We start from the raw sequence: 17,834 nt of genomic DNA, 5'->3' as shown, positions 1-17,834 counted from the left end.
AAGGTGGGCTCAACGTAAGTAATGCTAGATAAAAGGTGGAATAATTATACTTTTAATGACATACTGTACTTTTCCTTTCCCAAAGTTACCCACAAGCCTCCATAACTTTCCATTGGGTCTGCCCACTTTGCTGAGATACTTTGTTTCCAGCTGGGCCTGGTGGCATGAGCCTTTAATCCCAGCACTCAGGAGGCAAAGGCAAGCAGATCTCTGAGTTAGAAGCCAGTCTGGTCTACAAATCAAGACTAGAACAGCCAAGGCTACACAAAGAAACCCTGTCTTGAAAAACAAACAACAGCAGCAACAACAACAAAAACCCTACAACTTTTGTTTCCTTTTTTGTCTTTTTCTTTTCAAAGCTGTCCAGAGTGAAAGTATACTTTTTCTGGTACTTTGGTCTTCCTTAATCTTCTCTAAAGCTCCTGTCCCTGTTGTATGTTTGTTTGTCTACAATGTGACTAACTTCCATGCTTGCTAAATAGTATGGCTGGCTTGTTTTCTTCCTCCCCTGGGTGTTGTGCTCAGCTCTTAAGGTCCTCAAAGACCACCAGGAGCCAGACCACGTATGCAAGGGCAAAGAGCTTTATTCAGGCTTAAGTTCGGTCTCCCCACCATCACCATTAAAGTGGATCAGAGAGGAGAGCCCCAGCGGCTACACAGCAGGGGTTTTTATTTGGGGTTTGAGCAAGAACCCAGATTTCCCAGTTTAGCAGTTACACAATTGGATGACATTCAGCAAGGACAAGCTTGTTTCAAAGTGATTGGCTAACTAACATAACTATCATTCAGTGATCTATCTATAGACCTCAGGAATGTTAGTTCCGTGAGCTGCCCAGCACAGATGCCCCACCCAGAGATGAGATACCTTCCCATTCTTGTGGTTACCTCCAGGCTATTCCTTGGGTAGGGAATTTTATGGTTTTCTTATTTCTGGAATTGGTGACCTATGGCCTAGTTCTTGGGACTGATGACTTTTGGGGCAGAGGGTCAGGAGGCCTGGTCCTTTCATTGGTATATGCAGTGCCTGCCCTGGTTTTATTACCTTTTTTTTTTTTTTTTACTTGTTTGTTTCAAGACTTGAGTTTCTCTGTGTAGCCTTGGCTGTCCTGGACTAACTTTGTAGACGAGGTTGGCCTCAAATTTACAGTGATCTGCCTGCCTCTGCCTCCCAGAGTGCTAGGATTACAGGTGTGGCTTACTATTATTTTTTTTAACTCTAATATATCAATCTTCTATAAATAAGCTTTTCCTGACTTTCTGTACACCAGGCTGGTGTTGAACTCACAGAGATCTGCTTGACTCTGCCTCCTGAGTGCTGGGATCAAAGGTATGCACTACCACTGCCCGACTCCAGACAGGGTTTCTTCATGTAGCTCTAGCTGTCCTGGAACTCATGCTATAGACTAGGTTGGCCTTGAACTCAGAGATCAGCCTGCCTCTGCCTCCAGTGCTGGGATTAAAGGTATGTGCCACCACTAGTCTAGGTGCCTTTTGAACCTTCAATTCAGAAAAATCTGTTCCTGCGCTCCTAAATAGTACCAATAGGGTTTACAGATATACAGCACTAGCATCCAGACTCCTCTTTGCCAGATTAGTTTGGTGGTATGCTTGCAGGGTAAAACTCAATGGCAGCCCAAAATAGGGCTGTGCCCGTGTGTTACTGTAGGAGGCTCCATGATGGAGGAGACAAGTCACATGATGGAACATGGTAAAGCCTGACATTAGGGAAGGCCCTGATGACATAGCAGTCAAGTAAGAAGGTGAGGGACCAAAATGGTTACAGAGAAGGGTCCCCTTAACTGGAGAGAAATGAGCAAAGAGAAGGTTGTCAAGTATGAAGAAAGTGACTCAGTGGGAGAAGGCAGGGTCTCTTTCTTGGGCTCCGAACCTGAACAGATGTAAAGATGCCAGACAATTATGCTTGGTCATTTCGCTGTTTATTTCAGCCAGTGCAGGGTCTCATGAATGCTAAGGCATTTCCCCAGCTCTTTTACTTGAGTGGGTTTTGGTTTAGTCTGATTTGGTTTTTCAAAATAGTTTTTTTTCTGTGTAGCCCTGGCTGTCCTGGAACTCTCTCTGTAGGCCAGGCTGGCCTGAAACTCACAGATCTGCCTGCCTCTTTCTCTGGAGTGCTGGGATTAAAGGCCTGCACCACCACTGTCCAGCAGGTGGGTTTGTTTTTGATGAACAGGTTCTTACAGCTGAAACTGCCTTAAAGCTCCAATTCTTCCAGCTTCTCTCTTCTTAAGTGATAGCGTTCTTGGCTGTAAAATTTTGGGTTCTTTTTTTCAGACAGCATCTTGTATATAGCCCAGATTGGGCTCAAACTCTAACATCTGGGGGTGACCTTGAACTTCTGACCCTTCTTCTTCAACCTCTCAAGTGCTTGGGTTACAGATGTGAGACACTGCACACAACTGCCATGATGTTGAGGATCAGGCCCAAAGGCCTCTGAATGCTAGGTAAGCACTTTAGCAACTGACCTACATTCCCAGTCCTAGATTTGGGTTCTAATAAGGTTTATCCGGGATACACTTCACCAGGACACATGACACAGCTCTCCAGCATCTGTCCAGGATGGAGAATAAAGCATACTGACATCTTCCTCCTGAGGTATCAGCCCGTCAGATTCCACAGTATCAGATACACTGAAACCAGGTACCTGGCCTTACACGGTGGCTGACTGATTGCCCCAAGAATGGAGGGGAAAGGAAGGCCAACCCATCACTTGATAGGTTTGGTTCATGGGTGTCTTGGACAACAAAAGGACCACTTTTGGGGCCTTTGTGGACGACTCTCTGGCTGTTCTGCGTGGCTAGGCTACTGGTCCCTGCTTTCTACCCCACTTCATGTCCTATATTCTATTCTGATCTGTGGCCAAGCTAGGACATTGATTCCACAACCATTCATTTATAGAGCAGGAAATATCTGGGGGCTTGGGTGGGGCACCGAATGAGGATGCTTCCATGGGAAGGCAGGTCTGTGTTCTTTAGAACGACTGCAGCGGAGCTCTGCGAAGCATCCTCATCTGGGGTGGGAACGTAAAAGACTGGAGAGAACCTTCTCTCTTTTGTAAAAGAAACCCCATCAGAATAGGTCCAGGCTTTTAGCGTCGGTTTTGAGCGCCCTCTGCAGACCCGCTGAGAGTACCGAGGGCGTGGCCCGAGGATTGATTGACAGCTCACTCACATGAGCCAGGAGACAACGGAAACGTACTCCCGCTCACTGATCTCTACCAACCCAAGCTTCTGCGATTTTGATTCTGACGCGAACCAGACCGGAAGTGCTGTCCAACGACTGCCTATACTTACTAGAAACACCGGAAACGTGCTCCCCACTATCGTTCCGCCTGCGCCGCGGGCAACAGTTCCGTTTCGCGGCCCGGAAGTGCGGCCTTCAAATTGACAAGCAGGAGGCAGCCACTACTGAGCCTGGTGCCTGAGGAGTCGGAGGTGGGGTCAAGTGGCCATTCCCCTGCCTCAGAGTCAGGGGGAAGGCTGGGGCGTGCCTGGAGAGGGAAGCTTGCGTGAGGATCGGTGCGCACGTTGCGAACGCAAGAGGGCACTGCAGAACCGGGGCGGGGTGCAGGCAAGGGTGCAGAGGCGGGAAAGAGTGGGTGCAGTCGTAGTGGGCCTGAAGTGGGCTCTGGCGTAGGGTGGGAGAGAGACAGGTTAATGGAGCAAAATGTATGGCCTGGGTGAGGGTGTGGCGTAAGCAGCAGAAGTGGGAGAGTGTGCCTTTGTTTTGAGACATGCAGGAAGGTCCTGCTGCATCTAAGAACTCCGACCCTCTGGGAAGTAGGGCGGGATTGGGTTTGAGGAGGAATTCAGGACGTATGGGTGGCACACTAGTTGAAAAAGGAGGCCAATGACAGAAGTAGGTGCAAAGCCTTGGTCCGTGTGAGGAATTAATTCATCGTCACAGAGATAAACTAGGTTAGGCTCCCTCTGGCTGCCGCATGAGGGAAAGGCCTGGAGGTGGGGATGTAAGGTGACTTCCAACAGTCCAGGCTAATGGTAACTGGAGTGATGTATAAAATAATCCAAGAGAAAGGGAGGAATCTGGCTGTGTCAAAGGGAAGGGCGTTTTTGTATTAAGGATCTAGAAACACTGAGTCTGAGATTTCAGTAGTCCCTGTATATGAGCAGGATTTAATGGAGTGGGAACTCTGGGGCCATGGCCCTAGAGAGACAGGCTGGTGGACAGTGGACAGACCTCAGGACATAACCTGTATCTTGATTCTCTCCCTTAGAGTTGTATGAAGTCTGACCCAAGTATGGGATTCTAGCTTGCTGGCCTTTCAGATCCTTTTTAAAGTTTCAAAGCCCACACATAGCACCTCTCGGGTGATGTAAAGAAAAGGGGGGGGGCTGTATTATTTATTGCTTTCCTTGAATATGAAGACACTAATGCCCAGCCTGAAGAGGTGCTCCCAAATCATTTTGCTGCCAGGCAGGTGCATCCCACCCTCCAGATACACTAGTTAGTGAGACCTAGTTCAGAGGCAATCTTGGATCTTCGTGGGATCTTACTGGTGTTAGGATAAAGAAGTCTGACTAGGGAAGAATACAAAAGAAAAGAAAAAAGCCAGAGTGGAAAGTGTCATGGATAGCCTGGTGGAGATGAGCTAGCTTGTTGTTCCTCAGGAAGGTCATTCTCAATTAGGCAGGGTAGCCAGTTTTGAACAGGGCTTACTAGCATTTTGTTTTGTTTTAAACAAGGCTACCCCTTGGAAGGAGGGTCTTCCCATGATTTAAGGCTATTGAAGACAGGAGCTGGGTAAGTTCCCGGTAGGAGGCTAAGCCTAAATCCTCCTTGGGACAGAAAGTAGGGGATATATTCTGGGGATCCAGGGATGGAGTTCACTGAAGAGTACTTAGTCTGGGGCTGTATTTTATGTGTTGGTTTAGGGACTGAGGGACTGGCTGCTAGGGACCCATGAGGTGTGCCAAGCCTGAGGATGTGACAAAACCTTGTGAAAGGACTAAGGGAACTAGGACATATGATGGCAGAGTCCTTAGCTGATAACCCACTTCCCATTGTCTCCTTGTCTCCTCATCTCGAAGATGGCAGCAACAGAGGCAGTGCACCACATCCACCTCCAGAACTTTTCCCGCTCACTACTGGAGACCCTCAACGGGCAGAGGTTAGGTGGTCACTTCTGCGATGTGACTGTGCGCATCCGAGAGGCTTCTCTGCGTGCGCACCGCTGTGTGCTGGCTGCTGGCTCACCCTTCTTCCAGGATAAGCTGCTGCTTGGCCACTCAGAGATTCGTGTACCACCAGTGGTGCCTGCACAGACAGTGCGTCAGTTGGTGGAGTTCCTGTACAGCGGCTCTCTGGTGGTGGCACAGGGCGAAGCGCTGCAGGTTCTCACAGCAGCCTCTGTGCTTCGCATCCAGACAGTCATTGATGAATGCACGCAAATCATTGCGCGTGCCCGTGTATCCAGTGCACCAGCGCCTCCGCCTCTGCCACCACCCATGGCCCCTCCACTTGCACCCTCGCAGCTACGCCACCGTCTACGCCACTTGCTGGCTGCTCGCCCACCAGGACATCCCAATGCTGCGCACAGTCGGAAGCAGCGCCAGCCTGCACGGCTTCAGTTGCCTGCACCCCCGGCACCCATCAAGGCCGAGGGCCCTGATGCAGAGCCAGTGCTGACTGCCACCCCAGAAGACAGAGGTGAAGAGGATGACGATGAAGAGACAGATGAAGAAACTGACGCTGAAGAAGGTGAAGGTGGTAGTGGCCCAAGTGAGGGCCAGGAGCCCTCTGCCTTCCCTGACTGTTCAGGAGGCTTCCTTACTACCGAAGCTGACAGTGCTCTTGAGGACCTACCTGCATCCGCTGCCATCACTGATTATGGTGGTGCCGGGAGAGATTTCCTTCGGGGGACTACAGTGACCGAGGATGTGTTTCCAGATAGTTATGTGTCAGCCTGGCATGAGGAAAGCAGTGGGGGTCCAGAAGGTTGTCCAGTGGAAACCTCTGCTCCACCTGACTGTGCCTTGGCTGGGCCTCGCCCAACTGGTGTGAAGACCCCTGGCCCCCCAGTGACTCTCTTTCCCTTTCATCTGGGTGCCCCGGGTCCTCCAGCACCAACACCTACGCCATCAGGGCCAACCCCTGCGCCCCCACCTACCTTCTACCCTACACTCCAGCCAGATGCAGCCCCCAGTACTCAGCTGGGAGAAACCCCAGCTGTGCCTGCTGCTCAGGCCACAGCCATCTCAAGCACTCCTGTGCGAGCCTCTGGGGCCCCAGGGGCTGAGCAACCGGCCTATGAGTGTAGCCACTGCCGCAAAACGTTCAGCTCCAGGAAAAACTACACCAAGCACATGTTCATTCACTCTGGTGAGTGGGAGAGGAAAGGAAATTGCCTCTACTAGCACAGATTTCTGATATCCTTAATCATTGGAGATTTGGTTCCCCTGGTGGGATTGGGCATTTGAGCAGCTTTGTTTTGTGATAACCCTAGAAGCCTGGAAATTTAGCTCCTCTGTAAAAGTGGGAGCCTGCTTTTCCAAAGACTCCAAAGCCTTTGGAAAGCTAGCCTCAGCCTGGGGTGGTCAGGTTAAAGGAAGCGTTGGTGGGAAATTGGCCAGCTTCTGGAGTGGGAGCTGCAGGAGGAGACGTGGGTTGAAGGATGAAAGGCTTATTTCCATTAAAGTGGATCACAAAAAGGATCTGAGTAGAGGAGGCTGGTGGAAGTTGGGGAACAAGAATCCTTGAGGTTGGGGAGATGTGAGTGTATAATCCAAATGGGCAATAGGCATTCAAGACTGGTAGGATTCATTTTTTTAGGGTCCCTTCTAGACAATAGCATAGTTGAATGGTGATGTGGGTCCAGGAGAGGGGATCCCTGCAAACAGGATTCCAGAGTGGTTTCCTTGACGAGCAAAGGCGTCCTGAATTGATTCGGGAGGGAAAATAGAGGAATCCCTTCCAAGAACAGACCCCATGGAGAGCAAGCAGGACTAATGTGTGTGTGACTTGCTTTGTCATCTGTAGGGGAGAAGCCACATCAGTGCGCAGTGTGCTGGCGATCCTTCTCGCTACGAGACTACCTGCTTAAGCATATGGTCACACACACCGGCGTGCGAGCCTTCCAGTGTGCAGTGTGTGCCAAGCGCTTCACGCAGAAGAGTTCCCTCAACGTGCACATGCGCACACACAGGCCTGAGCGTGCGCCCTGCCCTGCCTGTGGCAAGGTTTTCTCACATCGTGCCCTGCTGGAGCGGCACCTGGCAGCTCACCCTGCACCTTGATTGGGATCCAGCTGCACACCTCACACAGGCACAGACGCCCTGGGCAAGGTCCACTCCACTAAAAGGCTTCTGCTACAGAGTACGGACCCTTTCCCTTTTCCACTCTGACCCCATTTTCCCTATGGACTTGTGACTCAGAACCCTATTTTCCTCCTACACATGCTTAGCTTTTCTGGATGGACATGACTGGGTAGAAGATAGTCAGAGACCCTGCCACCTCAGAGTCGTAGCCATTTCCAGGTTGAGCTGGGCACACAGACTCTTGGAACCTGATGCTGGATTTATGCCCCAACCCCTGCCAGGTATGGTGTCTAGGGCTGTCCTCTGTCCCAGTGCTGGGCTAGAATTCTCTGACCTCACCCCTATTTTGAGCCACCCTTCCTTCATTCAGCATGAGGGAACCTACTATGGGACTTTAGGATTCTGTTCTAATAAAGGACATTGGGCCAGTGCACCTCTTGTAGGCTTTCTGTGCTATGAGATTGGGGCTTGGTCCCCATGTTCCTGGTTTGCACCTTCTTTGCAGTCCCCTGAGATTTCCTGGGCAGTTAGGCACAGTTTGGTTCCATATCCTGAACTTGTATTTGGGGATTTAGGTGGGTGGATGGGCTGAATATATATAAAATAGTCATCCAGTTTTCTTGAAGTGTTTAGCCCTGTGGGGAGGGGAGTCCCAGTCGAAATACTGGCTGCTACATTCACAGTGGAGTCCCTTTTTCAACCAGAAACATTTTAGACTTAAGATTCTCCCTCCGAATTATGATGGACATGAATGTTGGACACCTTACTTGTGAGATGCCCAGGAGGGTTTTGGGGTCCAGGCTGCTTTGAGGGTATTTGAACCCTGGATACTGGGGTGCCAGCCAAGTACTAGAGAATGCAGAGTGAACTAGATAGCTGTGTCAGGTAGGAGGGAAGCAAGAATGGCTAGGACCCAGGTTGCCAATTGAATAAAGAAGGTGACCTGGTGTCAAAGAAAACAGCATTAGATCTCCTATCATCAGCTCAGAGAGGCATCATTCTCCCTGTCTCCTTCCCACCTCTGATGAGCTGATGCCTCACTCTACGGATTTGGTGCCAGGGGAAGGGCTCTAGCGTGGAAAATCAGGCCCCAGCTCTACCTGCTTGTCTCCTGGCTTTATGGGACTCCTCTGTGTCTGGATATCACAAGCATAGCTCAGCCTTCTGAGTTCCATTGATATGGGGTCTGCTTAGATTCAACACAACTCAACCACCAAAACAGAAAACAGAAATTTATTACAATCAAGCCACTACTGATAGATAGGGATGCAGACTTGGGAACTGAACTGCAAACCCCCATGCCTACTCCCAACCTCCAGATACCACCATGAGTCAGTGTTACAGAGCTTTTAAACCTGAAAACCACAAACGTCTGTGCCAAGTGACACATTTTTCTACCAGTCAGGTTTTGGGGAAAGGGAACTTTTTTCCTATGTGGCACACTTATCCTGTTCTCAGTGGTTGCTTTATTAACTGTGGTAAGGGGACTTGCCTAGCATTCATGTCTTATCTTTCCAACCAGGACGTTGGTTACCAGGGGAGATCTTGGGAACATAAACTTTGACCTCTATTCAAAATGGAAGTTTTACTCAAAATGGCTTCAGTTTGGTTCCTTTTTAAATACCCCCCTTGTACAGTATTCAGATCCTTGATTATCTATTTCAGAGTATAAGGAATTGTATTGGGTCCTTAGGACCATGACCATAACTGAGGAGCAGGAGGAAAAGAAGGGCCAGTGGTCCTGGTATGGTGCTGAGCAAGGTGGTTTGCCGACAGGACCAATCAAAGAGATTTTGGAAGCAGTTATTAGCCTGTCTCCTTAGTTCCTCACTATCCATCAGGTTTTATTTTATTTTTGCTAAAGTGTCTCGGTCTATCCCAGAATGATTGGTATAAAAACAAAAGTTTCCCTCCCAAAGGAGTTTACTTTTGATTGAGCATTCTCAGCCTATTAAGGGGGCAAGGACAATGAACTCTCTTCTGTAACTAGTACCAGGTGAAATTGGGGCATCAGTTGTCAGGACCCAGGAAAGCCGAAATGCTGGTCAAAGGCTGGGTGATGGGGCAGTTTTAGAAGCATCTGGTTACCTGATCTAGCTGAAGAGACAGTCCATTGGATGGACTGATTTATGTCACCTTTCAGCAAGTCAAGAGCTCAGCAGTTTGTAGTCTGAAGATGCTCCCTGGATGGAGTCTGTCAGCCAAGTGGGAATCTGCTGAGACAAATAGACTAAGGACAGATGTTAAAATTTCCTAATAATTAGTGAAGGGGAGGAATCCATTCTCAGCAATAGACAGGTGCAGAAACTTAGGTTGTACTTATCTGGAGTTCATATGACTTGTGGCAGGTGGATTCAAGCCTTATGACCCTTTTGACTCCATACTGAAACTCACATGAATTTTAGTGTTTTTTTTTGTTTTGTTTTGTTTTTTGGTGTTTTGAGATGGCTTCTCTATAGCTCCGGCTGTCCGGGAACTCTGTACACCAAGATGGCCTCCAACTCATAGAGATCTGCTTGCCTCTGGCTCCCAAGGGCTAGGATTAAAGCCATGTGCCACCACCGCCCAGCTGAATTTTAGTTTATCAAAGGAGATAAAAGTTCTAGATATCCTTAAGTCTATATTTGGAAGATAACCAAAGGAAATTTAAAATCCTGACTAAATAGTAATTAGTCAGTGCTCTTTTATCAGTTTATCAGTTTTACGAGTTTATCAGAATTTCATTTATCAATGTTAAAACTTTGAACCTTTGAAATCTCATAACAATAAACTTTTTAAAATTAATTTATTTTTTAAATTATTTTTAAGATTTATTTATTGTTTATACAGTATTCTGCCTGTGTGTGTGCCTGTGGGGCAGAAGAGGGCACCAGATCTCATTATAGATGGTTATGAGCCACCATGTGGTTGCTGGGAATTGAACTCAGGACATTTGGAAGAGCAGACAGTGCTCTTAGCCTCTGAGCCATCTCTCCAGCCCTCTTGTTTTGTTTTGTTGTTTGTTTTAATTTTTTTTTTTACGATTTATTCACTTTATATCCCAATTGTAGTCCTCTCCCTGATTTCCTCCTGGTCCTACCGTTCCACCCTCTTCTACCCTATCCTCCTCCCCTAGTCCACTGAAAGAGGGAGTCCTCCTCCTGTATCATATGACCCTAGCCGAATGTAAACTGGTACAACCACTCTGGAAAGCTATCTGGTGCTTTCTAAGACAAATAGGAATAGTGCTTCCTCCAGACCCAGCTATACCACTGCTAGGTATATACCCAAAGTTTGTTCAAGTACACAAAAAGGACACTTGCTCAACCATGTTTATAGCAGCTCTATTTGTAATAGCCAGAACCTGGAAACAACCCAGATGTCCATCAACGGTGGAATGGGTACAGAAATTGTGGTATTTTTATACAGTGGAATACTACTCAGCAATCAAAAAAGAGGAAATCATGAAATTTGCAGGCAAATGGTGGGATCTAGAAAAGATCATTCTGAGTGAAATATCCCAGAAGGAGAAAGACAAACATGGGATATACTCACTTATATAGACCTATAAGATATGATAAACATAATGAAATCTATACACCTAAAAAAGATAATCAATTGAGCGGACATGGGGTAAGATGATCAATCCTCATTTAGAAAGACAGATGGGATGTGCATTGAACGTATGACAGGAGTCTACTGAGCGCATCTGAAAGACTCTAACTAGCAGTGTTTTCAAAGCAAAGACTCATGACCAAACCTTTGGCAGAGTACAGGGAATCATAAGAAAGAAGGGGAGTTAGTCTGATGGGGAAAGGATAGGAGCTCCACAAGGACCAAATATATCTGGGCACAGGGTCTTTCCTGAGACTGACATTCAACCAAGGACCATGTATGGATATAACCTAGAACCTCCACTCAGATGTAGCCTGTGGTAGCTCAGTAACCAATTGGTTTCCCAAAGTGAGGGGAACAGGGACTATTTCTAACAGGAACTCAATGACTGGCTCTTTGGTCTCCCCACCCCCGAAGGGAAGAGCAGTCCTGTTAGGCCACAGAGGAGGGCTTTGCAGCCAGTCCTGAAGAAATTGTGGTATTTTTGATAAATACCTGATAAAACAGGATCAGATGAATGGGGAGGAGGTCCCCCTTATCAGTGGACTTGGAAAGGGGCACGGTGGAGATGAGGGAGGGAGGGAGGGACTGGGAGGGAATGAGGGATCGGGACACGGCTGGGATACAGAGTTAATAAAATGTAACTGATAAAAAAAGTAAAAAAAAAAAAAAAAAAAATATGACCCTAGCCTATCAAGTCTCATCAGGACTGCCTGGATCCTTTTCCTCTGTGGCCTGGCAAGGCTGCCCTGCTGGGGGGAAGTGATCAAAGAGTGAGCAGGCAACTGAGTCCATGTCAGAGACAGGCCCTGCTTCGATCAAAGAGTGAGCAGGCAACTGAGTCCATGTCAGAGACAGGCCCTGCTTCCCTTACTAGGGAACCTACATGGAGACTGCGCTACCTATGGGCTACATCTGAGCAGGGAGTCTGGGTCTTCTCCATGCATTGTCCTTGGTTGGTGCATTAGTCTCTGCAGGGGCCTCTGGGCCCAGATTTCTTGGCTTTGTTGTTCGATTTGTGGAGCTCCTGTCCCCTATGGGTGCTTCTATCCTCTGCTTCTTCCATAAGACTCCCTATTCTGTCCAAAATTTGGCTGTGATCCCTGTTAGGTGGAGTCTCTCAGAGGACATCTATGATAAGGTCCTGTCCTGTTCCCTTTCTCCCATTGCTTCTGGTGTCTTTTCTGTTATAACAATAGATGTTTAAAATAAATTTGTTTATTTATTTATTATGTATACAATATCTGCATGTATGCCTTCACATCAGAAGAGGGCACCAGATCTCATTATAGATGGTTGTGAGCCACCATGTGGTTGGTTGCTGGGTTTTGAACTCAGGACCTCTGGGAGAGCAGTTAGTGCTCTTAACCTCTGAACCATCTCTCCAGCCCCCATAACAATAGATTTTTACATCTTGACTTTATATGCTTTAAATAATTTTCGAGACCCTTAGAACTTAAGTTTTAAGTTCATTAGAACTTCCATTGATTTTGAATTTTTTTAATCTAATCATTTACCAGAGACACAAGCAATCATTATTGATAATTAGTCATTGTAAACCATGTTCTTTTAGTGAAAAGTTACATTTGAACCCTGTTTATCCTTTAATCTGAAGCCTTCGAGCAAGGGAAACCTTGTCTGCCTTTTGTTTGTTTGTTTGTTTGTTTAATGCAGCATTCAGCATTCTGCCTGCACACTAGAAGAGGGCACCAGATCTCATTATAGAGGGTTATGAGCCACCATGCGGTTGCTGGGAACTGAACTCAGGACCTTTGGAAGAACAACAGCCAGTGTTCTTAACCTCTGAGCCATCTCTCCAGCCCCTGTCTTCCTTTTCTTAACAAGAGATCTAGTAATTTTAATTAACTAATGAACTAACAAGGTGGTTGATTACCATGGGGAAAGGAGCTAGTTGTCTGTTGTTCTCTTGCTGACTAAGCTAGTTAGCGTAGTTGTCAATGTGATCTGAGACCCAAGAAGGTTAAATTATAATCTAAATGGCCTATATATTAATTAAAATGACAGAGACTAGTCCATAGTTCATTACTTAGGCAGCCACTCCACGCTCCTGTGGTCTCTCTCTCGTTGGTGATGGGGGCAGAGGTTTCAGGACAGCGGCAGAGACATTTGTGTGGAGGAGGGGGATGGGAGGGACTGACTTCATCTTGTCTAGGTAAAGTGAGGCTATCAATTCTCCAGTATCTATCATGAATATCTGAATCAATCAAGCCTTGTCTGTATTTAATTATTTGCTTTAGGCTGTACCTTGAAAACAAAACAGGAGGCCAAATAAGGCTTATTCCTATAATTAGTTGCATTAGTACTTAGCATGACTACAGATACAGTTCTGACAATATCACAGTTTATTCATATTTAACAGTTTATAATAAAAATAACAATTTCTGAATTGAAGCTGTTTTAGTATCAAGATAAGATTTTTAGCCAGGTATGGTAGTGTATGCCTGTATTACCAGCATTCAGGGAGTCAGGGGCAGGTGGATCTCTGTGAGTTTGAACCAGCCTGATCTACAAAGCAAGCCTGAGATAGCCAGGACTGCACAGACACCCCCCCCCCCCCACAAAGATTTTTTAACTTATAAATGTAGTCTATAAAGAGACTGGGAACTTAGATGGTTTATTTATTTATTTAGGCTGTACTTATCTGGTATGTCATTATAGAACACAACAGTTTTCTTGTACAACTTAGTTTACCAAAATATCTGTAGCTTAACAATGCTAGTAAAAACAAGGAGGTTAGACATATATTCTTAAATCAGTCTCTGTTAGCCTGAATAGTCCTTAGATAAGGACTATTTTTTTTTAAAGATTTATTTTATTTATTTATTACATATACAGTGTTCTGCCTGCATATCAGCAGAGGGCACCAGCTCTCATTATAGATGGTTGTGAGCCACCATGTGGTTGCTGGGAATTGAACTCAGGACCCTTGGAAGAGCAGCCAGTGCTCTTAACCTCTGAGCCATCTCTCCAGCCCGATAAGGACTATTTTTAAGCCAGAGATTCTCAATTTTTAAATGTTGTAACCATTTAATATAGTTTTTTTTTTTAATGTTGTGGTAACCCCAACCATAAAATAAACATCTGACTTGCAGGCAAATCCAGGCTACCCCTGTGAAAATGTCTTTTGACCCTCAAAGGGTTGAGACCCATAGGTTGAGAAATTGTTCCAAAGTCTTTGTCAGACTGTTTAAGGTCATTGCCTTACTTCATCATAAGATAGGAATTCTTTAGTCTGTGGTGTTTAGCTGTGGCACTAATGTTTAGTCTTTTATTTACCTATTTATCAAGATCATATATTAATAAAGACATAATAAAATATCTGATAAACTTTAAAATAGCCTTATATATGTAAACATTTTTAGCATTAGTATTTTTATTTATTTATCTTTATTTTACATACATTGGCATTTTGTCTGCAGATCCTTTGAAACTGAAGTCACAGACAGTTGTGAGCTGCCATATGGTTGCTGGGAATTGAACACGGGTGCTAGGGAAAAGCAGCCAATGCTCTTAAACAGTGAGCCATCTCTCCAGTCCTTTAAATGTAAACATTTTAAAAAGCTGTCTTAAAAATATCTAGTTTTGGGGGCTGAGGAGATGGCTCAGAGACTAAGAACATTGGCTGCTCTTCCAAAGATCCTGAGTTCAATTCCCAGCAACCACATTGTAGCTCACAACCATCTATAATGAGATCTGGTGTTCAGGGATTCAAAAATCCAGTTTTTAATTTTCTGTAAAATTCCAAAACTTTTTTCCAGAACTGAGGACTGGACCCAAGGTTTTGCACTTGCTAGGAAAGTGCTCTACCACTGAACTAAATCCCCAGCTCCCAAACCTTTCTTTTTTTCTTCTTCTGCTTCTTTTTTTGTTTTGTTTTGTTTTGGTTTTGGTTTTTGTGACAAGGTCTCTCTGTGTAGCCCTGGCCTTGTACCATTATGGCCTTGAACTCACAGAGGTCCTCCTTCTGCCTCCTGAGTGCTAGGCTTAAAAGCATGCATTACTATGCCTGGCCAAAACACTTTTTTTTAAAAAGATTATATACAGTATTCTGCCTGCATGTGTGCTAGCAGGCCATAAGAGGGCACCAGATCTCATTATAGATAGTTGTGAGCCACCGTGTGGTTAACTCAGAACCTTAGGAAGAACAGCCAGTGCTCTTAACCTCTGAGCTATATCTCCATACCTCCCAAAATTTTCTTTAAAGAAGTTTAAAATCAGCCAGGCATGGTGGCTCACAGGCAGTTGACATAGTGGCAGGCAGAGTGCAGTAGGTTCAAGGTGAGCCTGGTGTACAAAGTGAGTCCAGGACAGGCAAGGCTACACAGAGGTTAAGAGCACTGGCTGTTCTTTCAAAGGTCCTGAGTTCAGTTCCCAAGCCATCTATAATGAGTTCTGGTGTGTAGGCATACATGCAGGCAGAACACTTTATACATCATAAATAAACAAATCTTTATTAAAAAAGTTTAAAATCTCTCAATTGGTAGGGTACGGTAGAGTCTGTGATCCCAGTGCTCAGGGAGGCAGAGGTGGGCAGATCTCTGTGAATTTAAACCAGTCTGGCCTCAGAGCGTCCAGGACAGCCATGGCTACACAGAAATCATGCCTTAAAAAACCAAAATTAATTAATATCAATTGTATGCTTTTACAATATCAAAATAAAGTACTGTTTTATTAATTAATTGAATTTATATCTCAGTCATAAGCTCCTCCCTCTTTTCCCAGTATCACCCTCCCTCCTGCATCCCCTCTCCCCTGTTCCTTAAAGTCTTTTTTTTTTTAACTTCAAGAGTGAAGACATAGAGCATAACCATAATTTGAAGAAGGCAAAACCTAGTTTTAACAATGCAAACAATTTAGTGTCTCTAAAATCAGTACCAAGTGAATTACCCTTATGTTACAAAGTTTGGCTGCCAGTAAGATACATTCTTGTATACGAACACGTGGCGGTTTAACTTTAATCCCTCATTAAACAAATATTGTTTTAAATCCTACCTTTTATAAAGCTGGTTTTTAAGATAGGATAGGAATTATATAAAAAATCTTTTTAAAAGAAAGATTTATTTATTTAATGTTTATGAATGCTCTATATGCATGTACACCTGCATGTCAGAAGAGAACATTATAGATAGTTGCCACCATGTTGTTGACTTGAACTCAGGACCTCTGAAAGACCAGCTGCTCTTAACTGCTGAGCCATCTCTCCAACCCCCTATATAAAAATCTTAAGATAACTTTTTGTTACAGATGTTACAGATTTTTAAACATGTCCATTAATTGATTATTATCTAACAAAGGCACAGAACATAGTAAATTCAAATATTTAAGACTGGTTAGAAACAGACATGTAGTGGCCACATACATTTCTACACTTAAAACAGACAGATAAAACTTTCCTTATCTCTTCCAGCTGTAATTTCAAGGTTGCAGTGCCTTGTTACCAGCTTAGTCCAGTTTTCACCCACCAAGCAGTTCTGTAGCCAGACTAGCCTGCCATCCTCCCTACTGGAGAAAGCTGCCCACCAGCTCAAGCATCACATTCTGCAACTGTATTACTCCAGGTCTTGCTGCAGTGGTTGATGGCATTTGGTTTAGCACCAGTTAATCTTTGAAATGAGTGAAGACTAAGTCAAGGGATGAACTGCCAGCAGATGAAATTTGGCTCATTTCTCTGAATATGAAACACAGAGCAACAATCAAACACTTAACTACAGACACAAACTGACAGTCATGGACCAAACAGCATGCTGAGAACAACCAATAGACTGGGGGAGATCAGATGCCCTATCAAAGGGCCCAGGAGGTTGATGAGGTGTCCCTCAGTCCCCTCAAACTCTGAAAGCAATGCTGCCTCCTGCTTCTCTCAATGAGTAAACCAGTGATGCACCAAACAGAACCAGAAAGAGGCTTACCTCCATAGGTCTTGGACTTCAAAAATGAAGTCCCTTGGCTGCGGATGATTACAATCAGGTACTTGGGTAGAGTGTTTGGATTCCCAGCCAGCACACCAAATGTTATGGGGTACACTTAGATCCAACACAAACACTCGAGTCAAAACAAAAAACAAAACTGTCTTGTAATCAAGCCACTACTTATACATCAGGGATGCAGGACTTACTCAGGAGGTGACCTCGAGCCAGAATGTTCAAAACTTTTAAGTCTCAAACCCACAAGTATCTGTGCCAAGTTACACTTACAGTTTTCTACCAATCAAGATTCAGGGATAGGGAATTTTTAAAGAAATATTTCCCCTGTGTAATATTCCCATCCTGTTCTCACTGGTTGGGTTATTGAACTGTGGCGGGGCAACTGCCTAGCACTCAGTTTCAACTTGCCAAGCAGGATTTAGCTACTACCCACATACACATCTCTGTCTGCCAAGCAGGATCAGTTTCCTAGGGAGGTCTTGGGAACTTTAACTTTATTTGGCCCATATTCAAAATGCAAGTTTTGCTCAAAATAGCTTCTATTTGGTTCCTTCTTACACCAAGACTCAATCCATAGGGATACCAGAAATTAGGAAATGTCTTAGTTCAGTGGGCTCATGGAGGAGAGCAGAAGCATGTTTGAATCTAAATGATAAAGGTGTTCTAATTATTTACCGAGCTGTTACTGTCTACCTGCTGTTACTGTCTACCTGATAGGTGCCTTTTCCCCCTTCAGGGCAATCTAAATGATAAAGGTGTTCTAATTATTTACCGAGCTGTTACTGTCTACCTGCTGTTACTGTCTACCTGATAGGTGCCTTTTCCCCCTTCATGAAAGGACTTCAAGTCAGACAAATAAAACCACAGGCTGTGTTCCTTACCTTGTTTTTTTCTTGTGGCTGGAGTTAGGCAAATTTTGTTCCCTGTCTAACTAGTTTCCCACACCTGACAGATAGGAGAGAAAGGTGGTTGGTGGTGTCCAATGGAGATGGGGCAGACCTGG

The 17,834-nt window shown here is 45.3% G+C and overlaps 1 protein-coding gene and 1 long non-coding RNA gene across 4 annotated transcripts; one reads left to right on the top strand and one right to left on the bottom strand.

Annotated features, from left to right (window-relative positions):
- The first annotated feature begins 3,188 nt into the window (after nt 1-3,188).
- Zbtb45 (zinc finger and BTB domain containing 45) lies at nt 3,189-7,725 on the top strand. Of its 3 annotated transcripts, XM_021659864.2 has the most exons (4): nt 3,189-3,452; nt 4,722-4,779; nt 5,067-6,357; nt 7,015-7,725. In XM_021659864.2, exons 3-4 carry the CDS (start codon nt 5,067-5,069, stop codon nt 7,269-7,271), a joined length of 1,548 nt encoding a protein of 515 aa, XP_021515539.1. In that variant the 5' UTR covers nt 3,189-3,452; nt 4,722-4,779; the 3' UTR covers nt 7,272-7,725. The 3 variants fall into 3 exon arrangements, with proteins under 3 accessions (XP_021515539.1, XP_021515537.1, XP_060241546.1); XM_021659862.2 differs by lacking the exon at nt 4,722-4,779; XM_060385563.1 differs by lacking the exon at nt 4,722-4,779 and having other exon boundaries at nt 3,189-3,536.
- Nucleotides 7,726-8,507: 782 nt separating this feature from the next.
- Nucleotides 8,508-17,706, bottom strand: LOC132654693 (uncharacterized). Its single transcript, XR_009592375.1, has 2 exons — nt 16,817-17,706; nt 8,508-16,575 (listed from the first exon to the last, which is right to left on the bottom strand). It is a non-coding gene; the product is annotated as an uncharacterized LOC132654693 (long non-coding RNA).
- Between the last annotated feature and the right edge of the window lie 128 nt (nt 17,707-17,834).

Source organism: Meriones unguiculatus, chromosome 6 (genome assembly GCF_030254825.1).
Source record: "Meriones unguiculatus strain TT.TT164.6M chromosome 6, Bangor_MerUng_6.1, whole genome shotgun sequence".
Taxonomy (NCBI): Eukaryota; Metazoa; Chordata; class Mammalia; order Rodentia; family Muridae; genus Meriones; species Meriones unguiculatus.
Note: the sequence above shows the minus strand (reverse complement) of the source record. Positions and strands in the feature narration are given on the sequence as shown.